This window comes from Hippocampus guttulatus, chromosome 8 (assembly GCF_054856545.1).
Source record: "Hippocampus guttulatus isolate MCC_2025c chromosome 8, RoL_Hgut_1.0, whole genome shotgun sequence".
Lineage (NCBI taxonomy): Eukaryota > Metazoa > Chordata > Actinopteri > Syngnathiformes > Syngnathidae > Hippocampus > Hippocampus guttulatus.
In genome coordinates this window covers 9,184,066-9,209,802 of record NC_141268.1, presented here as the reverse complement: position 1 = coordinate 9,209,802, position 25,737 = coordinate 9,184,066, and the positions used below count along the sequence as shown (strand labels likewise).

At 39.2% G+C, this 25,737-nt stretch overlaps 1 protein-coding gene across 2 annotated transcripts in view; it reads right to left on the bottom strand.

Moving 5' to 3' along the window:
* Positions 1 to 4,639: 4,639 nt before the first annotated feature.
* The window catches only part of tox2 (TOX high mobility group box family member 2), a 112,205-nt gene continuing 91,107 nt past the window's right edge, over positions 4,640 to 25,737 (bottom strand). The window contains exons 5-10 of one of the 2 annotated variants that reach the window (XM_086118568.1): positions 20,864 to 21,160; positions 18,858 to 19,088; positions 12,372 to 12,452; positions 8,609 to 9,019; positions 8,106 to 8,251; positions 4,640 to 7,198 (exon numbers count right to left, since the gene is read on the bottom strand). In XM_086118568.1, the coding sequence (XP_085974694.1) occupies positions 7,150 to 7,198; positions 8,106 to 8,251; positions 8,609 to 9,019; positions 12,372 to 12,452; positions 18,858 to 19,088; positions 20,864 to 21,160 (1,215 nt within the window). In that variant the 3' untranslated portion in view covers positions 4,640 to 7,149. The remainder of the gene's footprint in view (positions 7,199 to 8,105; positions 8,252 to 8,608; positions 9,020 to 12,371; positions 12,453 to 18,857; positions 19,089 to 20,863; positions 21,161 to 25,737) is intronic. The other variant, XM_086118569.1, reaches the window with a different exon arrangement.

The following is a 25,737-nucleotide window of genomic DNA, read 5'->3' as shown; positions in this document are numbered from 1 at the left end:
AATAGCATCGGTTTTAAACCAAAAAGTGGAGAAAGAAGCTTTCAGTGAAAATAATCACGTCAAAAATATTGATTTTACCGCTCTAATTTTTTGCGGTAAAAACATACTACAAATAAAATTTATTTTATAAATGATAATATCATAAATCTGATTATATAATAGAAATATAACAATCATTTTTTGCTTTCAAACAACAAAAACAAGACTGAGAATAGGACCTTGGTGGCAAAATAAATTTAGTTACAGATATACAACTAAGAAATGCGACGCTAACTTAATGCATGGCTCAAGTTGGTGGCTTTCTGACATGGTAGTCGTCAGGCGAGTCGGCCAGTGTATTTTCCGGGGGTGTCCTGGGTATCGGTATCACGGTACCACATCGCCCATTACTTTTGGGCACATACGCGACTGCCACACCCCGCCACTGACTGAATTTTGGCACATGACAGCCCAACTTTTCAACGTATGATGGCCACAGATGAAGCCCCCGACCCTGCACTGTTGGAAGATCATATTTCGGAAAGTGATAGCCAGAGTTGACACATATTCCCGGGCCGAATTTTGCTCCTACTTTGTTCCTCGTAGTCGTCATTTACTCCATGAGCTGCAATCATGACAGACACTTACTACGAACTGTGGCAACACAAATACAGAACCGGAAAAACTTTGTTTTTGTGTGAGGTCACCAAACTCGTCCAGTTTTCAACATATTGGCATTTTTCGTTTTTTGTAATCAAGCCAAGATTCCCCCCTTATCTTTATCTTCTACTTTCATCTACGATGCCACCATCTACAGGGATAGTCATTACCGAAGTTTACAAAACGGAATTGTCTTTGTAAAATATTGGAAGTAAACTACTCAAAAATTTGAGTGGTTTGAATTTTCATTATTTTGGATTGAAATTTGAATGAATGAATTTTATTTGGTTTTAGTTGATCTTATTTTTATTTATTTTTAGTAGTTTACTTTAATGGTGTCGTTCAAGACCTGCATGTTAGCTAATGACCAAAGTTAGTCTGGCCAGCAAGTGTGCTTTTTAAGTGTTTATTTTGTTACTTTTTGGGCGAGAAATCGATTGAAAGAGCACCGGAGGCATTGCCTATAATTTGACCACCTGCGGAGGGATTAAAATTGGAATTAGCTGTGGTAGGCTATATTAAATTAGCTATTGATGTTTACTCGACATGTAGTTGTGTTAGCTAGTCCTGCCTTTCATTAGACACGTTTGCTTCTTTTTTGTAAGTGTGAATTGATGATCCTAAACTTTGGACATTGTCATTTATGCACTCTTTTCTCCTGGCTCTCACTTATTGCTACGGCTCGTCGGAAGCATTCAAAATGGGGACGCTCCCTTATTGGTGACTTTTATACAGCGGTAAAGAGACTTGAAAATATCTCTCCATTTGACTCATCTCCACTTCACACCAACAAGTGCTGAGAGGAGAAAGCCTTGAGGGTCTTTTTCATTTTTACGCAGCCGGACACCACTGTTGCTTGGTGCTATTCACGCAGGTTTTTCCTCACTCGAGATGTGGCTCATGACTCCATGAGATGTGCTCAGAGTTTTCAAGTGCAATTAGCATTTGCCTCTTGACCATATTTCCCCTTCACACTGAAATTAAACTTGAAGACAATGCCATAACAGTAGACCGCAAACGGTAAAAATCGTTTCATTTCTTTTCAAAGCCACAGATCGTTAAGAGGTCATGAGAGGGAAACTTCGACAGAAATGTGAGTCACAGTGAAGCCGAAGAAGAATACATGACGACTGAGAAAATGAAGTTGTACTTTACATACAGTGTGAAATTGTTTTTTGCTTGGAAACCTCTTTATTTCGTTTTTTCCCCCCCCAATATTTTTTCTTGTAAATATATATTTTACATTTATTATCAATAAAATTGTGACTATTAAAACAGAGCTGAATACACGTTTTTTTATTGTGATCATTTTATTACAAAAATATATTATATCGCATGAAGTTATTTTTTTATTTAAATCTAGGTCTTTTTTTTCCCAATAAATTTAAGTATGCGTTTTAAAATGTCTTTTTGTACATCGACAATTTTTCATTCATGTTTGATGTGTTATATATTTTTTGTACTTTGATAAATAATAAAATAATAAAAATATATGTTCACGTAATTGAGAAATAAATACAAAGAAGTCCAACTTGTGCAACTTGTGTTATAAGTGAGTTATTTATTTATTGATTGATATGTTTATTTTAGATTTGATATACAGATACTCTTCTCATCCAATGTTACTTATCTTTGTGAAATACAAAAATATAAACTGGCACTGTATTGAGTAAAATTAAATGAAAAGTGTCTTTCTCACCGTATGTTTTATAATAACTGTGAATTTGTAAAATTGCATCCCGCTTGCTTCAAGAGACAAAAGCATCGACTTTTGACATTGCATACAGTGGTTCGAATAGCACAAAAGCTTAAAAAAGGGGATGATATTGTGCAGCACGTGAAGGAGGTTACGTCAAAAGCGGAGCTGTGTAACCACAAATGTGCTTTGAGCCTCGCGTGTTACATCCTGTCCTGTGGTACATTTTTGTCACCCCCTCAATGTATGATGCAGTTGCAACCAATGCTGCAAAATCATATCAAGCATCACGTAATTATTATAGTTTGGAAATTTGGTGCTACCTGATCAGTAAAACAATAAGAGATTTAACAATGTGATTTAACAATGTGAACTGTGCTCCAAACTTAACGGGCACCTAAAAGTGCAACCTTTTTTTGTTGTCAAAGCCGCCGGTATTTTTGTCTACATGACGCTCTCACCGCAGTGCCACCAAAGTCGCAAGTGGAACACTTTTGCCTGCTGCAGTCCTTAAAAGCAACACCCATGTAAACAAGAACGACTTTTTCTCTTCTCATGCTTTAAGTGAGGAGGAAAAAAAACACTCAAATGATTTGAAGTTACAGAAACGTTTTGAAGTGCAGCATTTCATATACAGTAGTTACTGTTTGACCTCTATTGGACAAAATAAATGCAGGTATGAATGACCTGAATCCATGTTTTCATATATGCATAAAGCATGTAATGATGCCTACCACTCAGTTGATATTTGGAGATTTAAAAAAAATCCCAAATCAGCAAAATATACTTGGAGGCGCCTAAAATAAGCAAGTTATTTCGTTTTTTTTTTTTTTTTGGTGGCATTATTATCCTTGATAAATAAAGTGACTTAAATACTCTCCATCCATTTCCTATTCTGCATACCCACATAAGGGTCGCTGGCGTGCTGTAGCCGTCTCCGGGAAGTAGGCGGGGTACAACCTGAAATTGTTGCCAGCCAATTGCAAGGCACACATAGATGGACAAACATTTGTGCTCACAATCACACATGGGGAAAATCTGGAGCAGGGGTGCCAAACATTTTTTGTCCCAAGATCTATTTTTCGATCTCCCGCGATCGACCCGTGTGAGCACGCACTTACACACGGATGCCCTGATCAGCAATTGCAATAACGGCCCCTAAGTTAATTAAAGTAGACACAAAAATTTATGAGTTGTTGAAAAGCAAATGACTGCCTACCTTAGTAGAGACCCACTTCTGACACCATGTGTCGCTTTGTGCACGCGGGTTCGTTCAATAATACAACTTCTGGAAAGAGTAGAGTTTCTTTATTTTGGACTACCGACGTGTTCGGAAAATACTGCGTCCAACTGACGGAATTCTGAACAACTGCGCATGCTCCGTATATGCTCTGTGTGCTGTGGGCAGGCATCGCTAGTCGAACAAGCAAATACGATTTGCTCATATCATTACAACGCGGAGACATGGGACGCACTTTTGCAGCGTTTTAACGATCGTAGCTCACGTGTACCGTTTGAAAATGCTTCTCTCGGCCCTCGGTAAATTGTACACGAAACAAACTGAATGAGAATAGTAAGAACAATAAAAGATATAGCTCAGCCGCTCTGATCGCAAGATGCAATTCCAGACTGCTGAGCGCTAACAACTTCCGGTGATGCAGGTCACGCGTCATTATTAAAAAATGTTTTCCTATTATTATTCTATAAACATTTTACAAACACAGTCTGATATTTTAAATGAAATTGGAAACTTCTTTAAAAACTTGATTTTCATATCAGCAAACTCCTTTCATGACCAAACAGTTTTTTCCCAGAAAATTATGGAAAAAGTGTGTGTGATGCAGAAAGAGGGTCATGTGAGGGTCTCATTACTGATGTTCCTGTGTGGCCCCCGCCAGCATTTTATCCTAGTTGCCCATCGCACTACTTCAGTTAGAGTTAAGATACAAAACACTTTGACTTGTGTTCACTATGACGACTTTCGGTCAAACAAGTGTGTCATAGCTAGCTTATCTAGAAACTATATTAAAAATAAACAAAAATAAACATGCACATATTTAGAAATAAAGCCAACCGACCGACTGAAATTAAGCAGTTATGCTTCAGTTTCTGTTTGGCTGTGTTGAGACACAAAACTTGGCACATTTGCTCTCTTTTAGACATCTGCTTTTGTTTTTGATTATTTATTTATTTATTTATTTGCTGGCAATGGAAGAGCCAAGTCAATGGCACTAAATATACCGGAATCAAATAGATCAGCAGGTTAGTCAAGTACATAAATGAAAACATGTCAGGCGATATGGCGACTTTTCAGTATTTTTTTTATTATCATTATCTTCATAATGCAGGTTGGGAAAAGAGAAAATAGATGCTGCAGCAGCTACAAATGCACAAAAGAAAGAAATAGAAATGTTTTGCTTAGGGCAGACCTCAGATCGGGGTGCATGAAAACAAAATTAAACAAAAATAAAATAAAAACATTAAAATACACTGAAACAAACAAACAAAATAAACTTAAGAAACAAAATGAAATGAAGAAAATAAAGTGAATATAAAAAACAACAAGCTCATGTAACACATGTAAAAATAAAACAAAATCAAAACTTAAAATAAAAACAAATAAAAAACAAAATCTAACAATATAAAATAAAAATAAAAACAAGATACATCTTAAAACAAAAATAAAACTAGTAAACTACCACAAAATAGAATGAAACAAAATGTGAAATGCAAAGTAATATCTTAAAAATAAAATAAAACTAAAAGAAATAAAAGCAAAAATAAAACCAAACAAACAAAATACAACAAAATAAATCAACATAAAATAAACATTAAAAACAAATTAAAATAAAACAACTACAACAAACAAAAATAAAACAAAATCAAACATAAAACCAAACAAAAAAAAATAAACAAAAAAATACTAAAACTAATACAACTACAAAATAATAAAAGTAAAATAAAACAAAACAAAATAAAACCAAAGAACAAAACAGAAAGCAAAATGAAAACAAAATGAAATCTATTTTTAAATAGGGGGAAAAAGTAATTCAATTTGCTCATAAATAAATGTAATTGACTGCTGGGGAAAAAAGTTGACCATTTAAATTATTTATCATTCCTGACTTTACAAATAATATATCCACATTTGGCTTTCTTGTTTTTATTTTTTATTTTTTTTAACACAATTTAAAACGGTCAGGGGATTTTAAAAAATGCTTTTCAGTAAAATGCATTTTATGTCAATCATACACTCAATAAAAAATATCAACACAACCAAAAACCTATCAAAAATAAAAAAACAAAGAAAATAAAAATACTGTAAATTCTAAAATTGACTTCACGGGAGAAAATAAGATTTTTTTTCATTTGAATTACTTGAGGCAATGCATTAAGTTATTATTATTATTGTTCATTTTTTAATGTTCTTCCATATAATGAAATGTGTGTTGAATTCAGTTTTAAAAAATAAAAAATAAAATAGACACACATACACACGCTCTCTCTCTTTCTGTCTCTCTCGCTCTCTCTCTCTCTCTCTCTCTCGCTCTCAATGACTTACATGTATTATTATTATTTTTTAAAGACAAGAAACCCTACGTGAATTTCCTCATTTGATCCCATAAAAGTTGTATTTACAATCACACTGTGTGACAGCTCATTGGACCTCCACAGGTCGTTAATATTTGAAAATAATGATTAAAATAGAAAAAAAGAGACATGTTTTGTTTTTGTTTTTTTGCTTTTTTTTTTTTTAGGGGTGGGGGGACAATTAACGGGCCTTAAAGGAGACATATTATGCATTTCCCCCACAATTTTAAATGGGTCTCAGGTGTATCCCAAGAATGGAGAATTCTCAGCTTTTTACAAAATATTTAATGACAGATTTTTACAGCACATTTTTATCGTACATTTCTTGCCATGCTATGTTTACACTTAAAACTGCTGATTTAAAAGTAAACTAAATCCAATCCTGATCCCAATCAGCTGAGTCAAAATAATTAACCCAACCTTAGCTAAAATGAATCCAACCAACTCAAAATTCAAAGCTGCCCAGCGAGCAGGTTCGGAAACAACCCAGCATTTTTTATGTATAAGAAGCTAATGTGTGCTAATGCTAATCTGCTACATCATTGGTGGAGATATTTGACGTTGGGGTGATTAATATGCAAATTAGCCCCTTTGTGACATCACAGTGGGGCAGACGTGCTTTAAGGGCTCGCTCAGGCAGATTTTTGAAAATAGGCATATCATTAAGATTCATTCGATCGTTTAATTTCACACTTGATGGGTGGACAGGCACTCCAGAGACCCAACTCTTTGTATCCAACCATTAAAAAGTCAAATAAGACCACAATATGTCCCCTTTAAGCAAAAACAAACGTAGAAGTGGAAGTAAATATCTTCTGAGAGCAAAGGTGGTTGGGAAAAGCAAGGCAGAAATAAATAAAACGAGTAACAACAACAACAACAACACCAACAACAAAGTATCTCTAATTAAAGCTGGATGGGGTCCCTGAGGGGACAAAAGGACAAGCAGTCCACAACCCGTCCTTGCCTGCCACGAAGCGACCGGAAGTGGGTGATGGGGGCCTCGCATAAGTGCTTATACATGAATTGGCCCCTACCTCCTCGCCCCGCCCCTCACCCGGTCCCTTCCAAAAAGTCCCATCACGAGAGGAAACGATGGTGTGGAGCGGCATGTTTGTATGTTTGAGTACACGTATGTACACGTATGTAAGGGAAAAGGGAAGTGAGAGAGGAGATGGTCGGTCGAGCCAATTGGTGGCTGCTTTTGACGTCCCAGTTGGGGTTCAGGTGAGGTAGAGGGGCTTGTCCCTGCCTATCATGCTGCTGCTGCTGCTGCAAAAGATATCATAAGCAAAAAATTAGACCAGTGAACACAAATGGAAACAGGACAAGTTTCAAGAACACACAAGCAAGAAAAAAAGGGATTTTTGATTGTCCACTAATTTACAAGAATACATTCTTGATTCTCTGTGAAGACTGACTAATATTACTGCGGTTTACTATTGAGAGGCTGAAACTGTCTCTGACCATCTGCATTTCTGTGCTATACAGCCCTCAGGTGCACACCAGAAGGAGCAGTCCAATGTCCAGTGAATTGAAGGATAAAAGTGCCAAAAAACAAATGAATTTATTTACGGTGTATTTAATTATTTAATTACTGTATGTTTTTATAAAGTACCATATTATAGAGTACCATTATATATATATACACACTGTATTGCAAACATTTTTTTTTGAGGTGGGAACAGATTTAATATAAATTTAATTTGGCTCTCAAGGCACCACTGTGTAGGGTAAGGGCAATTATAAACCCCATCAATTACTTGTGGATATTCACTAGTTTCTCTCCATCACCCGTGAATAGCAGGGGAACACTGTGTACTGTTTATGTGAGAACACTATTGATTTAACCCCGGAGAACCCAATTTATATATTTATAATTTTATAATTTATAGGGGTCAAATTTGACCCCTATAAATTCTGCTACTCAAATGCTGCCCTTAAATCCCAAAGGGTCAGATTTGGCCCTAATCCTAAATTAGGATTAAAGCATTGAATATTTGAAAAAACATATTATGCTGTTCAGTGAACATATAGCAGCCATTTAATGTATAATTGATCATTTTCCAAAGAAGAAAAAGGTTCTTGGGTTCTCCAGGGTTAAGTAGGTCAAGGTAGTAGAAAAACTACATTAATGATAATCAGAGTAAAAATTTAGGTTTAGTCCATTTGCACTTACCTGCAGTGGTTGCCGCACTCCCGATTGCAGTATTCTCCATCCCATTCGTGGCCCGGAGGAACTCCCGGACCCGGACCCCCGGACCCTCCTGGAGACTGGGGTCCCCCAATGCTCTTCTGATACTCGGACTGGAGGTGGGGAAAGCCCTAAAGAAGGAGGAACTTGCTGAATGAGAAACATTTTAGGTCGAACCCAAGTGATTAATCAGTTGGCTCAAATTCGCAGATTTTTTGGTGCTGCTTTATTTTTCTTTACATATTACAACATGAAACAAAGATAACGACATTCAAACATTGCCACTCCCCAAAATTGGTCAATTTTGGCAGATTTTTCTCTCAATACAAATATTATCGGACAAAGTATTGTAATCTACCCGTAATTCATATTTTTTGTTGTTAAAGGACCCAAATATATATTTTTAAAATCAATCAGGCAGTTAATTGGAAAAATCCATTATGTCACGCTCAAGTTTTATGAACGTCCAGAGAAGAAGCGAATGCTACCTGCTGGCCCGGAGGCGGGGAGTGAAGGGAGGCCTGAAGGCCCATCTGGTGAGAGATGATTGGCTGGGACTGGACCTGCTGCATGCGGATTGGCTGGTTGAGCAGCGAGCTCTGGTGCAGGGACAGCTGCTGGTGGGGGTGGAGCGGCGGGCTGATTTGGAAGGAGGAGGGCGGAGAGGCACTAATGCTGGGCAGCATCTGCGATTGGCTGAGCGTCTGCGAGAGGGCGTGGCGGGGGGCGTGGCCGGCGTAGCTCTGCAGGTCGGCGAGGGGGAAGGCCCCCGGTCCCAGGTAAGGGGACGAAGGCTGGGGAGGGGGCGGCACGCTGTACAGAGAGGGGTTGGCGGGCAGCATGTGAGGAGACGCTTGGCTTGTTTGGGCACTTTTGGGCTCCACGGGGTCGTTGTAGGTCTGCGGAGGACAACAACAACACTTGGAATTGCTTGCTTTCATTCATGAGAAGTGCAACATGAAATTTGGTCAGCACATCTACAGTAAGTGCACTGACGAAAAAGTGTCAAGAATGCATGCTCGAAAAATTTCATTTGATTTTTGGGTCATTTTGACAATTTTCAGACGTTCTTCATAGGCAAACTCATCCAAAATATGTTGTCTGCTTGCTGCAAAATTTGGATTGCTGAATAAGATTTTGAAATTTGTCATTTCATGTTGGAGGTGTATGGAAGTTGATTTTGATGATTCACCACAGAACATGAAACCAGCATTGTTTCCACTACAGTTGATTTACCCCCAATCCATTTCACATGTTCTAGGAGCCTTTTTACTTTCTAAGTATAATCGTAAAGGTTTTGTACAAGCACTGACTATTACTCTGGTTGGATGTTTTCTTTGGTGTCGTTAATTGTTCATTTGTACAATAAAAGTTGATTGACAACAACATGCCTGTTTCATTGTGTCAGCAGATGCTACAGTATATTGTCTTCTCACTGCTCCATCAGGGCTTTCTGTTTTTTTTCTTCAGATGGCTATTCATAGTGCTTTTCTCATATTTGAGGACAGATTTGCAAATTTTGCAAGCGACTGTGAAACCGGCCTCGTTTTAGTAAAAAATATTTCCACAGGCTTGAAGCAGCGCAGTCTGTCCTGTACATGAGTGCATTGTCTTGACTTGACTCGCTCCATGTGAGCCAAAACTGTCCTTGTGTTGTGATATTGTAACAGCAAAGTTTCAATGGTGTGAAACACGCCAGCGTGAGGCGGCGTGCCAGCATAAGGCAACTAAGCGCGACCAGCAGTACGCTCCATTGTTCCAACAAACAATCACATCTCTCTGCCAGCGCTAGTGCTGTTCACTCCTTTTTTTTTTCCTTTCTATATATACACAAAAACTAAACATACAACACCCACATTCGCTCACTGGATGAAACATTATTAACACTGTAATATATTTACTTTGCAATTGTGTGCCTGGTAATGGAGTGAAATACGGTTGCAATCCAGAGATGTATGTTCAAGTACTTAAATCATAAAACATTTAATTTGGTCATTTTTGCTGAAGTAATGTAGTTAAATATGGTCCATGAAGGAGTGATACTGTATCACCTAAATTTATATATAGAAGACAAAGTACAATTAAATGTATCCATCTTCATTTTGCCACAAATTCACATTCATATATATATATATATATATATTTACAGTATATATGTATATTTGTATGACTAATGTCCAAATAATGTAGCAGGTCTCAGCAATGTAAAAAACATATATATAAATAAGCAAATAAATGATAAATATACAACAATAATTTGTTTTTAAGTGGTCTTACAAAACTTAAAAAATAAAATAAAAATAGAATAAAAAATAATAAGACAAATATTTAAATTTCTGCATACAGCACAATTTTCTGTAATTGGCTTTTGGAAAAGCTGCATTAAAAATGTCTATTTTTGTTTCCAAACATTCAATCAAAAATAAAACTGATTTAAAAATTTACAATTGTATCAAATCTTACAGTCTTACCAATTTCTGTTATTTTACCATAACAATACCAGACATATTTATATAATGAACAATAATATTAAATACAATTTACAAGAAGGGCTAATAAAGAATCTCAATCATTTTGAGATGTAGATTTCCTCATCCAGAAGCCTTGTTTGTTTCAAAACATTTTCATTATATGAAAGGTACAACAAATTTGTGTGATCCAAAGAATAATAAGATAGCTAGGTATTGATAAAAAGCTGGAATGAATGAACAGCTCGACTCTACAAACACACACGCAAATGTGTGTCAAGTCTTCTCTATTCCTTCAAACCTTTTATATGTGTGTGTTTGTGTGTGTGTGTGTGTGTGTGTGTGTGTGTGTGTGACATCCAGGCGCTCCTTCTCATTAAATGTCAAACGGGGTAGAGTGATATACACCCCTGACTCTCTTCCCTCGGAATAATCAATGCAAAGGGATGAAGGAATGGATGGATGGAGGGATGGAGAGGTGATCGCAGAGCCAAATGGAAAATGAAATAGTGACTTAAGAAATATGGCGGCAGGAACTTTTACTTAAAAGAGGATCGGTCATTCAATCGATTTCCGATTCATCCGAGGAAAATCATCCAAGGCTCAGAGTCATTTTTAAACCGGCAATGGTGAAAAGATTTTTTTTATCTAGTTTCCTCAAGTCAGAAAGTAGTTAGCGACATTTGTTGACGAAACATAAAAAAAGAAAAAGGCAACAGGTGCACGGCGAGGATGCACAGTCATGATTACCTCCACATCCACTTACAGTCAAAAGACTCATTTCAATCATCTCGCTGTCTGATTGGCTGACAAAGTTTTTATTTTTGACTGGCAATCTTCTTAATGTATAGCGTCAATCAAGGCGTAATTGAGCTTCGACAAGCGGCTTTGAGCCGAAAGCGCGCCCACTGTCAAGAGGCTGATGAATGAACTATTCATGCCTCAATCAAGGTGCTTGTTTCGAGAAGAGGAAACGAGGCGCGGCTTCGTATGGAAATGTCACTTGGAGTCGCCTTTGGAAAGAAAACAATGCAGGAGGAATGATTGCGCTTCGGAAGACAAGGTCTGAAAATGTTACATGAGGAAGCCACACGTGCAAACGCAGATTAAAAAAAAAAAAACAAAAAAAAAAACAAATGCATTATGATGCGTGGCATGTGACTATTTTTGAAATCATTAAAAAAATCGGAAATCTTCCCTTCCATATCTATCTATCTATCTATCTATCTATCTATCTATCTATCTATCTATCTGTGTGTGTGTGTATGATAAATATGTTTATTGGTATATTGATGTGCTATTGACTGTATTTTGTCAGGATATTATATAAATAAATCACTCTATATATACTATAACTTGGTAAGTTTTAACTACCAGTATAGATTTAGAAAATGACAGAACAAAATGACTTATCTAGAGAAGTAGTGTTTGTATTTGTTGATGTTCGCGATTTTAATTGATTACTTATTTACATCATTGTGTGTGGAAAAATGGAGAAAGACAGCCTTGTTTTCTAGACTCAAGTGAAGTATGTCGGGCAGCACACACAAATACAAACGCCTCAGTGCAGCAAATGCTTCCTCTTCCTTCTCGTGGTCTAATTTATCATCCTTTATATCACTGCTGACCCATGTATATCAAAGACATGACCTCCAGATACACATGCATGTACACACTCGTACGCGCACACACACACACACACACACACACACGCGCGCGCGCACACACACACACACACACACACACACACACACACACACACACACACACACATACATGTTACCTTGGAAACGAGACTGGCTCTGTAGGCAGCCAAGGCTTTCAGGTACTCCTTTTTAGCTGCCTCTGTTTTCCTCTTGTAGTTCTGGGAGAACAAACAACAACAACAAGGACAGCTGATTACAAAATGAGCACACATCACGAGGTCAACACACTGAACGGGTGTTACTTATGTATCACAATGCTACATTTGGTTGAATGAGTATGCTATCCTGTTAACAAACTAGCCAGCTAACACCTGATGACTGAGGCTTTAACTGACTAACCAACTTGCCAAATAACTGGCTCATCAAACCAACTGGTTTGACAACTTATTCACCAACTGACCCGCAGAGTCACCTACTGGTAGTAACTCACTGACTAGCCTCCGAACTCACGAGACTATTCCCTAGCTGACTACCTAATTGGCTGACTGGGTAATTAACCCACTTGTCAAAGGTTGAACTACTTAACTAAATAAATACATAAATTGGTTGAGGGGCTGAGGGAGGGGCTTGACAGATTTCTGATGGGGCGATAGCACCCCGTAGCTCGGGTGTAGCGCTGGGCATGCCCCGTACACAAAGATTCTCTTCCAACACTGGTGCTCTCGTGTGATCTCACATGACTTCACAAACACAAAGAAGACTAGAGTCTTCCGACTCTGTGCTGATAGTTGCCAAATATTTCTGAACAGGACTGGTGACGGGAACCTTCAGCCTTAAAAGTTGACAACTTCGGCAAGGAAATAGTTACAGACTGCTCAATCCACGTTTAGTAAAATAAAAAATTTAAATAAAAAAAAAAAGAGAATGAAATGAATGTTCCATCTTTGTTGCTTTTTTTTCACCCAAAATATGATCCGAAAGTACATAAACACACATTAAAAAACGTGTCACCTCGCCATTTAGTTTTTTTTTTCTTTTTTTAATCCCCTTCAATCCATGTCACCTTGGGGGCTCCGTACCACCTGTAGACGGCTTGGCTAGCCTCCAGTAGTACCGCGAACCGATTAAGAGAAGGTACGTAGTTCAGAAAATGGATGGATGAACATCGAGTCGGCTATTACTCTTTTTTTTTAGTTTACCGGTGCATCCTCGTTCGTCAGTCAAAGTGCTTCTTTGATTGGCTACATTCTGTCACTTCCCAGTTTGTGGAGTCAGCGAGCTCAGTAGAACTCGACTTCCCTCACGCACATGAAGATTTTGCTCGAACATACTAAAAACTGCTCAGGTAACTAGCTAACTGACTCAGTATCTGATGACATAACTCTTCAAAGTTCCTCACCCCCACCATGTAGTATGTGTTACAAAATGATTTAGATAATGTTAGCAATAGATGCAAATCAAAAGACGTTTTGATCAGATTTGCACCTAAATCTCATTTTTTTCAGTGTGGTTTCATGAAGTGAAGTTGTCATGGCTAAGTAGTGTTCCTTCTCCAGAGCGCTGTGTGCGGCGGGTGGGGTTATTTTCTTTCCAGGAGGTGGTCTCGAATAACCATTAAGCATTCATGCGCTACGACAGCACATGTCGCGTCGGCTGTCAGCCACTACTAACACAGAAACAAACACGTAGAGACACACTCGGGCAAACCAGGTGGACACAATCTCCCGCCCAAACAGCTGATGTTTATCCTCTCACTCAGCTCTATTTACAAGATGACTCTTTAACTTTCACGACAGAAGACTATTAAGACGACTTTTGGGAAGAAATTGAATTTAAACCTTCAATGGTTGTCGCCGACTCCAAAAATGACGCCTCGAATGAAATAATCTCGGGCTTGCATACTTATTAATACATTTTACATTTCTATTTTGACTGATTTATTTTTGACTGATTTTATTCAGCCGTACACACATGTGCATTTCCTGATTCAGTATCATAGCGACAATGTTGTGGGCGTGCAATTCTACAATACAATACAATACATGCTGATTTATATAGCGCTTTCACAACAACGGCAGCTGTAACAAAGCGCTTAACAAAACAGTTAAAAATTCTAGTGGTCTAGGACAGTGACGTAGCAGCCAAGACATCTCTCATGTTGTGCTACCGCTAGCGTCACTGCTGGTGTTACAGCTCAAAAGTTGTTCACCTACAGTTCAAATCTGTAGGTGGACCGTAGGAGTGGTAAAAAAAAAGGTTGGTGCAGCCACTTAAAATGAACGTCTCTAACGACTCCCAGCAGCTTTCGTTTCAAATTAATTTCAACACCGCTAACGATTTGCAAAGCGACGCTGACTTTTTGTTGAATAAATTACCCCTGCCTAAGGATGTGTAATCACCACAAAAAGAGTAGCTTCATTAGCTGATGTCGGGAGGTTGCGGGTCAGGGCGAATTAAAGCCGCAAGAGGCGAACGTACGCCACCGTCGCCGCCCCGACACAGAGGTGCGCCGCTCGAATTAGCCTCTTAATTGTAGCTTAATGAAATGCGCTTGTTTGATAAGCACTTAATTACAGGAGACAATAACGTTGCACCCTGCTGACAGCCAGCTGAGTGATGAGCCTTGGGCGTGAAGAAGAAACAATCTCAACGGACGATTAAAGCTGTGATGAACAGGCCCTCGCACGCGCTTTTCCTTGGCCATCATCAAGTGGCACAGACAAAACACTTCTCCATTTGGAGAAAACCCAGAGAAAATCCACTCTCGCTCTCTCTCTCTCTGTATAGGAGTATGGTGTGCGTGTGTGTGTGTGTGTGTGTATATATATATATATATATATATATATATATATATATATATATATATATATATATAATTTCATGTCAATTGGTGACACTGCTATTGGGGGATATTTTTTTTCCCCAAACATTGCAGTGGGTGCTCGTTAATCACTTTTGCAGGGCTGTGTTGGGTAACTCTGAAATGCAGACATTTTCACTAAGATTCACACACTTGCCAGACTGGTCAGTTTTTCGGCATGTTGATGCCCCCACAATCAGCGATAATAACATAAACAGAGAGAGGTACAAAGAATTTACAGAAAACAGATTTAGTAGGGAGACGTTTAAGATCTGTGTACTGTAATATCTAACCTCAACCTTCACAAGACTTCACTTGCCGCATTCTTTCCTGTGCTTAAAAAAAAAAAAAACCCAGCAAAAACAAAACAAAAACCCCCCAAAACATATCTTAATCTTAACCCAAAACAAAAGAAAGTGGTTTAGTGGTTTCTGGGGCAGCTTTAAAATGACGTAACCTTGAGGACAAAAACAACCCAAATAATGCATTGATCTCGCACCGCAAAAGCCTCTGGGAATTAATAAGATGAAAATATGGTGTTTTTAATAACAAAAAGGCAAGTATAAACATAAACATGCTTAGAGGAAAACTCAAGGACAACACTGTCGACTATACAATCGCAAAGAGATAAAGGCCACAACAAAGAAACATTTGTCATATTGAATGAAAATAACAGCCCACTACAGCTAATTGGAAAATGCTGTTAACACAGAGCCATTGACAGTGTCCTTGAACACACCATCCGGCTACATCAGGAGCGAATGGTGCTGATTTAATTATTTACTCATTGTGTTTTACTTTATTACAGTACACATTATATCCTTCAAACATTTTCCTGATGATTATTTGTGGGCCCTAGTGTTAGAACATCTGTGTTGTACAATATCAGAAGTAAACAGCAATTAATCTATCTAGCTATCTATTAGGGGTGTGCACCTCTCCTATAATAGATAATTTGATACATATTTCGACACATGGGGTGCAATACGATTCAAGGACGGCTTCATTTTAAGGTTGAACGATTCGATTTAGTTCAATTCAGGGGGATTTCGATTCGATTTGATATGGTACGGCTCATTTTGTGAAGGGATGATGCAATGAGTTTCTTGTTGTCATTTTACATAAGTGGTGTTCCAACCCGGTTCTCGAGGGCCGCTTTCCTGTGGGTTTTATACAGTATGTCTCCCTACTCTAACACACGTGATACAAATGATCAGGATTGTTACTGTATTGGGCTTTTTCAGAGCTTGCTGAAGAGCTGATCATTTGAATCAAGTGTGTTGGAGTGGAGAGACATACAAAACACACAGCGGTCGTCAAAGACCAGAGCTGGACATGTTGGTTTTACATAGATATGAATGAACTTCTCAGTCTGGTAAATGTGGTATTTCCTTCAAAGATATATCCCTCCAATAAAATGATTCAGCTGGGATTCATTCGTTTCATTCAATACGCGAACATTTTTTAAATCAAAACTGATTTTCTGATTCAAATTGGCGTTTTTTTTTTGTTTCATCCCTATCTAATGTAAAATTGATTAAACAGTATGGGTCCTTAAAGTCAACCTTGGGGGACACCAAATTGAGCTTTCTACAGTCGCTCTCTGATGAGCATTCTTTCCTTCCTTAATTTCCCTCATGGAAGTAATGTCAATTTATTCCTCTATCCATTTGTCCGTCTGTTCATTTACCCATCTGTCTGCCTGCCTGCCTGCCTACCTACCCATCTACGAATTCAATAAAGATCATTTGTGGGCATTGGTTTTACGGCTCATGCCATAATAATTTGTCATGTTGTTAATTTGCAACGCTGGGCATAATTCTTTTTTGTTATGCTCTTTTGCGATTTATTCATTCGAATGATTTTACCAGTTAGCTCAAGAAAGAGAGCAATCACTGCAATGATGGACAAAGCACTTTCTCGCCATAACAACGGCAATTAGCACGACGACGAGGTGACACGTTTGATGGAAGTGACTTAGATTTGTTCTTGGTTTTACTGTTTGGTGCTTTCTACCGCCTTTATTACCGATTTGTCTTACTGTTTATTGTGCATGTTAAATTGCTCCATGTACAGCACTTTGTATGCAGCGATGGCTGTTTGAAAGTGCTCTATAAATACAGTTGACTTGACTTGACTTGACTTGAAAGTGAGAAACGAGCAAACAAAATCGGGAAAGAAATAGTGAAATGGCAGGTTTCCCCCCTTTTTTGTCCCTCTCTCTTCCCAGGTAACACCGTGAATGTTTTTGGAAGCATCTGGCATGTGGAACGGTTAAGCAAGGTGGCAAACAATAACATTTCAGCAGAAGATGTCCTTGAGACCAAACCAAGGACGTGGATGCAATTGCTAATCGCATATTCCCCCGGCGTGATCAAATCACCCAGCAACACATATAAATAAAAGGACAGGAAATGAGGGATTCACATTCAGGGGTGTCAGACGCCCAAATGAAGATTCATGGCAAGGAGAAGCGGTGGAGGCGGCAAAAATTAACTGCGAATAAAAGCGACAGACACCCTCCAAAGTCCGGCACCTCGAGTGTGTTCAGTGGGACACAAACACACAGTCAACTTGAGGCCTTTTGTCAGTCAGGTGAGAGCCTTTACTCAAACGATAATAATTACGTGTTCGATAGGATTTCATCTCAGTGAGCATCGAATGGGTTTACTCAGACAACCTGTTTTTCATTTTGTTTTATTATTTAAGGCTTTTCAGACATGCCTTCTTGATACGTTTTTGTGGCTTTACTCACGAGAGTTATGTCAACTAAATTTTATGTGCAAAGGATTTCATGTTTCAAGGGCTGAATTATGTTTTATGATGAATCATCAAAGTTCACTGCCATTTACCTAGAAATGGCCGAAATAACCATAATATGGTTGCTTACAACCAGATTTCCCATGTCTTATCAAGCGTCAGTCTTGAGACTTTTTTTGTGGGTCTACTCATATTGCATGGTTCAAATTTAGATCCAGGAGATTGCCGAAATGGCAAATTTTCATTGTGTTTTTTTTTCTTCAGACTTTTTTCTGGGTCTGCTAATGATCAATTCTCAAAAGAAAATTGTGTTTTATAAGTCATCCAACTCACAATGACAAAAACAAATGTCTGCTGTTCAAGAGCAACTAGAAATAATCAAAATAACCCAAAATTGGGCACCAATTAGTGGTTCAATTGATAGCAAATCGAGAAAACTCCTTGGCTAAGTTTATTTTTGAAAGACCCTTGGAAAAAGCCAAAGTCCCCCTTGATACGGCCAATGCAAACAAAAATAGTTGAGTCCATGTGCTTTGTGCCTTTTCCGGCATGGTTTCTTGAGACCTTTTTTGTGGATTTACCAGTCTACCAAATTTACATTGCCAGAAGGATACAAGTTCTGGGTCTCTCCCCACCAGCAATGCCCAAAATTGAAAAGTTTCACAATTTAGAGTCACCCGTTTGATTAGTATATTTGGCTCAAATTTGATAGTAATCGGCCAAAATCTTTTGGCTAAAATTGTTTTTGAAAGACCCCTTGAAAAATCTCCCTTAAAATCAATGCTTGATTTCCTCAGATTCTTGAGACTTTTTTGTGGGCCTACTCATGATGGACAGGCCTACCAAATTCCAGGTTGCGAAATCAAACTAGCTTTGAGGGCTGAATTTTCAAAAATAATTACAAGGTGTTAATACCAAACGAATTTGGGGGGGGGGGGCGTTAAACGGTTACATTTTCTGTTACCATTACATAGTGCCGCTTTATTGTTCCAAGAGAGCGTACCTGTTTCTGCTCCTCTCCGAGCCCGTCCCACATGGAAGCCACAATCTTGGATACATCACCAAATGTGGCGTTTGGATTCTGCCCCTTGATGGCCGCCTGGGTGTCCCTGAAAAATAGCGCGTACGCGGACACGGGCTTGGTGGGTTCGTTGGGGTCCTTCTTCTTCTTTTTCTTCTGTGGTTTGGGCTTGGGCTTCATCATCTCGGAAGATGGCCGTTTTTCGCCGGTCATCTGGGGAAAAAGCAAAAAAACAAAGCGTTTGAAATCACAGTTTAAAAAAAGCCTCCTCATCCACTACGTTGAACTCTTAAGAGGAATACTGGCCTGGTGCTCTACCAGCATGACGCAATAGCCAAATCCATTAAATCTTCTTCAACAAGTTACAATAAATAAATTTTAAAAATTGGACATTTCTGGGCAAGAGGAATTTTAAATCACCTGCTGGATCTGCTCCAGCTTTGATGCTGGTCTCCCAAGAGGAGTGGAGAGCGCAAATGGAATTACTTACCGATAGAGACAGCGAGAGAGATGCTAATCATTTTTATTCGCACACGCGGAGAAGGGGAAATATTCCGGGATTGTTTGCTCTTCTAATGTCTAATAGTGTTAAGAGTGCCAAGCGCTCGTTTGCATCCCTCCATGTACTGTATGTGAAGCTCAGTGTGTTCTCTGAAGAAAACAAAGCACATTCACTCATACATGTTGGCCAATAGGCAATTTATGACAACCACCTTAAAATTTAGCACTCAAATGCATGCAAAAAAAAAATCTAATAAAAATCATCCTCCGGGATAGCCCGAGGTGCATTTAAAGATCATCATCCGGGCCCAATAATATAGCAAAAGGATTTGCATTATCCATCAATCCATTTTTCTTAGCTGGAGTCTATCCCAGCTTCTTTTGTTAGCAAAAGAAGCGGGAGAACAATTTGGACTGTTTTCCAATCACTCACAGGGTGCATCGAAACAACCAATCAACGAACCAACCAACCAACCATCCATCCATCCAACCATCCAGAAGCTGACTTCTGATGAGACAAATGGCAGACACCCATGACTGGTCGCCAGAGAGTCGCAGGACACAGCGCAGACAAACAACCATTCACACTCACATTCCAATGCATGGCTAAATTCGAGTCTTCGATTAAGGAGCTTCTGTTTCGAGCAGTGATTCCCAACAACTGTGCCGTGAGAGCTCTAATGGTGTGCCGCGGCAAATGATCAAATTTCACTTAGTTGGTGAAAAAATAATAACAAATAATGTTTTTTGTCCCTCTATCTATGCCAGCAAATTATCGTGATAATAAATAAATAAATAAATCATGAAGCCATGAATAATCTTCTATTCGACGGCAAAAAGTATGAAATTGATGTATGTGTCCTCTTTTTGTTACAATTTTGTTTGGTGGTGTGCCGTGTGGTTTTTCAAACTTCAAAATATTTGCCTTGGATCAATCAAAGTTGGAAATCACTGGTTTCGAGAACCAGTAGAACAAGCTAACCAAAAATGCAAAACACGACTCCATTGTGCTGCTTGGAATGACGCCATGTGCAACTAAAATTTTGATATAATAATAATAATAATAATGCATTTTATTTAAAAGCGCCTTTCATGCCACCCAAGGACACATATCTAATACACATCCATTTTCTTTTTACAAGCATACCATGATCACCAGGTAACCATTCCAGCAATGAGGCACATTGTAGTACAGAGTATAAGATGTGATTTTTTTCCAGCTTGCTTTGGATGACAGATCGATGTGCCAGCCGGCCAAATACAGTAAGAATATATCAAACTGAGGTTGATACTACTGAATAGGTGAAAGCATGTAGACTTGCCCAATTTGAACGATGTTAGAAAATAGATAACGTCTGGCAAACTCGATCTTTAGTTATTCATTCGATAGATCCAAACTGCCTTGAACACCCTTCCCAAAACACTGAATTGGACAAAAAGTCCCCACGACACACCTTCAGGTTTGCTACTGTGAGCCATGTCAATACCTTTGAATGAGGATCAGTCTCCTCCTCCTGATTTGAGCTGGAGGGGGAAGGTGTGGCCGATTTGCTTCCGGGAGGCGAGGGAGAACCGTGGGGAAGCGAGCTCCGACCCAGCTGAGGATTCAGCTGGGACAGCGCGCTCATTGGGTTGGATCGTATCGGAGGTGAGCGGTTAATCAGGGGGTGGTTACGGGCGGGGTCGTAACAAACGCCGTCCGGGTGGTGCTGCTGGTGGTGGTGATGGTGTTGTTGCTGTTGTTGGTGGAGGTGGTGGTGGCGGTGCAAAGCCATCTCGTGCATCTGGGGTGAGAGAAGAAGACCAGCTTTACCACAGTATCATCTTCTCTGCAGCCCATGAATATGTAAATGCCAATCAGCCAAATATGCAAATAGACGAGGTGATGGCATTGGTCGCTTTGAGAGAGGCTAAATCATGAATTTGATCAACTAATGGGAGTGGACAGAGGGAAGAAACCCTCTTACGATACTGTAAGTGTTTCACTGAACGAAGGTTGTGGGGTACTGTCGGGATTTTTTTTCAATGGGTTTCACATAAGGACAAAGTACTCATCTGGGGATAAGGTGATTCATGTCATAAGTATACCTCATGTTCTTTTGGAAGCAATGAAAATCGCAAACATTGACACATACACTAACCCGATGGTATCCAGCAATGGCTAAAATGGACATTTCTGTCTGCATGTTCGGTTTTATGCCTGTGAATCTTTTCATTCATCCAGTTCATTGCATTGAAATTGCTCTCCAAAAATTACAGCGACACACCATGTATCGGGGTTTTGAGGTTCCAGGGCCAATCTAAGTGACTAAGTGATTTTTTTTTAAAATTGAAACACAAAAACATGGTACAATTGTCAAGGAAGTGGGTTGCCACAAAGAGAGGAAACAGGCAAAAATAAAGGAGAGAGGGGGGATATTTTGAGAGTCTTTTGACGATGATTGATCGCCCCGGTTCACTGACTGCACCAGTGCTTTTCAGAGACAGAGACTCTCTGCGCTTTGCTGACTAACCGCAGGTACACCTGAAATTATAAATCGAAGGTAATTATTATTATAAAACACAGTGTATATCAACTGTATATTGTTACAGTTTGGTACGTGTCGCTTTACTGGTGAAAGCTCATGTGCATTTTTGATTGGCTCTTAATCATGCAACATTCGCTTGCGATTTCAATTTTGAATTGCAGCAAAACCAGCGTGCTGACGCTCGGTCACTCATGAAAACTAGTTGCCGAACGCTACAGGCTGCGCAACAGTTCAGTCAGTTTCGCCAGCATCGTTTGGTCCACAGATTGAATTTAAGCACAACGGAGAATGCGCTTCAGCCTCCTTTTTCCCTTCAAGGGTGCTCACAGAAGAACTCCCACCGCTTCGTGCTCTTAGAGCTTTTAAAAGGCCTCTTGCAAAAACCGCGAACAATAAGCACATCAAATACTTTCCTCGGAGATGCGTCGAGACAGAATGCAAGAAGGCATGCTTTTAATGCAGCCATAAATGGGGAAACATTTGCCAATTTACTCAATCAGAAAACGATGAGCAAGCATTTGTTCGCGCTTTTTAGTTTTTTGTTTTTTTTTAAACATTTATGACTTAAATAATGTATCACACATTAGTGCCGCAGCTGGAAAAGATCAAATTGAAAGGGCCGTGGCTTGTATGAGATCTTGATAAACACGAGTAGAGGTTTAGAGATGAAGGCTCTCTAATCATAATAGGCCTCCAGCGGATTGCCTGAGTAAAAAAAAAAGAAAAAAAAAAGCACAACAACAAAGTGATGCTGCATGAGGCTCCAACTCATCATTTTCTGTGTTTGCCGCCATGAACAAAGACATTCTTTTTGGATTTCGAATAATAATAATAATAATAATAGATTTTATTTATAAGCGCCTTTCAAGACACCCAAGGACACTTTACAATAACAAATAACACAAAACAATACGGGTTGAGCAGCGGCAGCCAAAACGCGCCAGCGTTCACTCAACCCGAAAGTCAGACTTCCAATCATAATTCAAAACACTTTTTTTTTTCACCGCCGTGAAATAGCCTCATGAAAATAAGTGAATAAAAGAGTAAAGGGGGGAGTAGGAAATAGAAACCCATTAATTTTCCATTTTTCACGGGCTTGCTCTTTATGGGTCCTCACAAGCCAAGAAGCGTTGAAAAACCAATTAATCAAACATGAATGGCCTATCATAGCTGCTGCGCTTCTATTTCCATAGCAACAGCCTCCTGGTGCACACGGAAAAAAAATGGTCACCCTTTAATGGGAGCCTCCATGTTTAATGTAAACAACAAGAAGATCGACTACTTGTGAAGAGAACAAACCAGCGTTAGCGCATATTCACCGGGGCGTAATTGTTCTTTTCGTCGCCATCTTCATCAAGCGTGTTTGACGTCAGATCACGTTTAATTGGCGTCAATAGTTTTTCCGCACAGAAAGCAGAACAAACCCGTTCGCTGTGCTGCTGCCGGTTTGTGAATCAGACATTTTTTCCCCTCCCCCTGCCATCATCCTTCATGTTGGTTCTCATCGCTCACAGCATTCACTGATTTTACATTCCAGTTGAGAGTCGTTCCCCACGACTAATGAAGCGGTTAATCGTCGTGGAACTGAAAAAACAAGACTGTTGTGTGTGTGTATGTGTGTGTATCATAGGCCGACGGTTCAAAAACGAGAATAAAGGAGAATGCAAGAGCCGCGTGCAGCTGCATTTTAAACTCCCATGTAAGCGTCAGCTTTACAGATGGCATGCATGATGTGCAGATGATTTGTGTTGTGGAAAAGCTGGAAAAAAAGCCGGGTTTAAATCCCATTGGGAATGCTGCTGCAGTGAATGAAACTGTTTATTTGAGGTGTGGCATTTTATTCATTTAAATATGTGTGTGTGTGTAAATAAAATTAAGTTCATATTTTTACAGAAAACTTCCAGTCTATTATGTCTAATATTCTGTGAACATGGCAAGCAGCTAGCAAGATTCCATTTGCTATATGTGCTCAGAAACATGCTGTTATGGAAACACTATGTTAAATTTTATGGTAAAACACACACACACACACACACACACACACACACACACACACACACACACACACACACACACACACACACACACACACTCACAATAGGAGCCTTGTGGAACTCCCAATTTCTCAACTCAACCTGCCTGGCAAGTTGTTTGTAGGTTTAAGGTCTGTTGGGTTGCCAATTTACAAAGTCCAAGACAGGACAACAGTGGTCAGTCTTTTTGTAATACATCATCACGCGTCATTAGATTTAGGCAGGGATTTAAAAAAAATCACTGCTGCGGTGTGATATATTAATTAGAAGAATCTGCATTGAATTACTTTTTCATGAAAGGTGCCTCATGATCAACCGTGGCATTGAGCGGCAGCCATTTCAAGTCAGTCACAGACGACTGTACAAAAATTACAAAAGAGTGAGACAGAGGTTGCCGGTTGCCATAGGTACTGTATGCTAATTCATAATGGCACGGTTTTATTTCTGAGCGAGGAGACGAGGGAGAGCATTGACTTACAGGAATTTATCGGTCAGCGCGCTCTCTGCGTTTAGCATGAATGACTCGCTGGCACTGAGATGATTTTGCTCATAGCGGAAGCAAACATCCCACAATGAAATCTGGCCCCTTTCAGCGGTGCTTTGAATACATTTCTATTGACGCACATCAAATAAAAATCCATGAAAAGCACTCTGCAAAGGCTTAAGATACCGTGAAATCACTGAGTGAATGGCTTGAATAAGGAATGGAAGTTGAATTCACATTCAGAACTGGTGAGCACATTGTAAAATAATTCGAGGTGCAAACAATTCATCGATTACTCAACAATGAATCGACTATCAAATTAATCAACGATTTTGATCGATTCTCATTTACAGATGTAATTTTAGCCTCTCAAGACTAAATATTCTCCATTGTCCTCCATACAAGTTGCGTTTCATCAGATACGTTTGCAAACATCCTGCTTTTACTTTGGAAAACAATGATCAGCACTTACAGGCTAAACCAGAAACGGAATAATAATCTGTGCATTTTCTTTACTATCAAGTTTGGAATAATGTTTATGAACAAAGGGGTCAGGCGGGAAATTACAATTATTAAAATGTTGTTTTTTTAAAATTTATTCAGCAATTTAAAACATTCGATAGAACGAGGCAAACCATTTGGATATTACGATGGCGAGCGTCCAGATGTGGCTAAACGTGTGATGTAAAGGTAGGAAATGGGCAGTAAGCACACTTCTCCTCCTCTGCCCGCCGCCGTCTTGACGCCTGTCGTGTTTGCATTCCTGCCTTGTACATCACAGTCAAATGGGAGTCAAATAATAAAAGGCTTTCCAATTATGTACAGCACATTGGAGGCCTGAGATGGAATATCACAAAAGCATTGTTCCCTTTTGCTCCGCGCCCGACCTCACCTCCAATTGTCTGCACCATTTGATTTAGCTAAGGGGATTTGACCAGCAGCACTGAGATGAGATGGCCGGGGGTGCAGGGTGCTATTCAGATACACAGAGGACAGAGAGATTTAAAGCAGAGGCTAAAACACCTCACCTTGGTGTGTCCTCCTGAAGAGTAGCTTCTCTTTATCCCCCGCCCCCCCACCCCCAACTTATTAGCGTCATATATTTTTTATTCATTATTGACTGGAGTCCCTTATGTCATGCCTCAATCAATCATTTTATTCCACATTAAACTGTAAAATGGGAGCTGGAAACAAAGTCCATGAATGATAAAACAGCACAGTATGCACTGTTTGGTATGTTTTAATAAGCTGTTCCCTTATGTGTGGGTTTTTAATACTTGGCGATCAGGTGACTACTCACATGGATCTTCCCATCA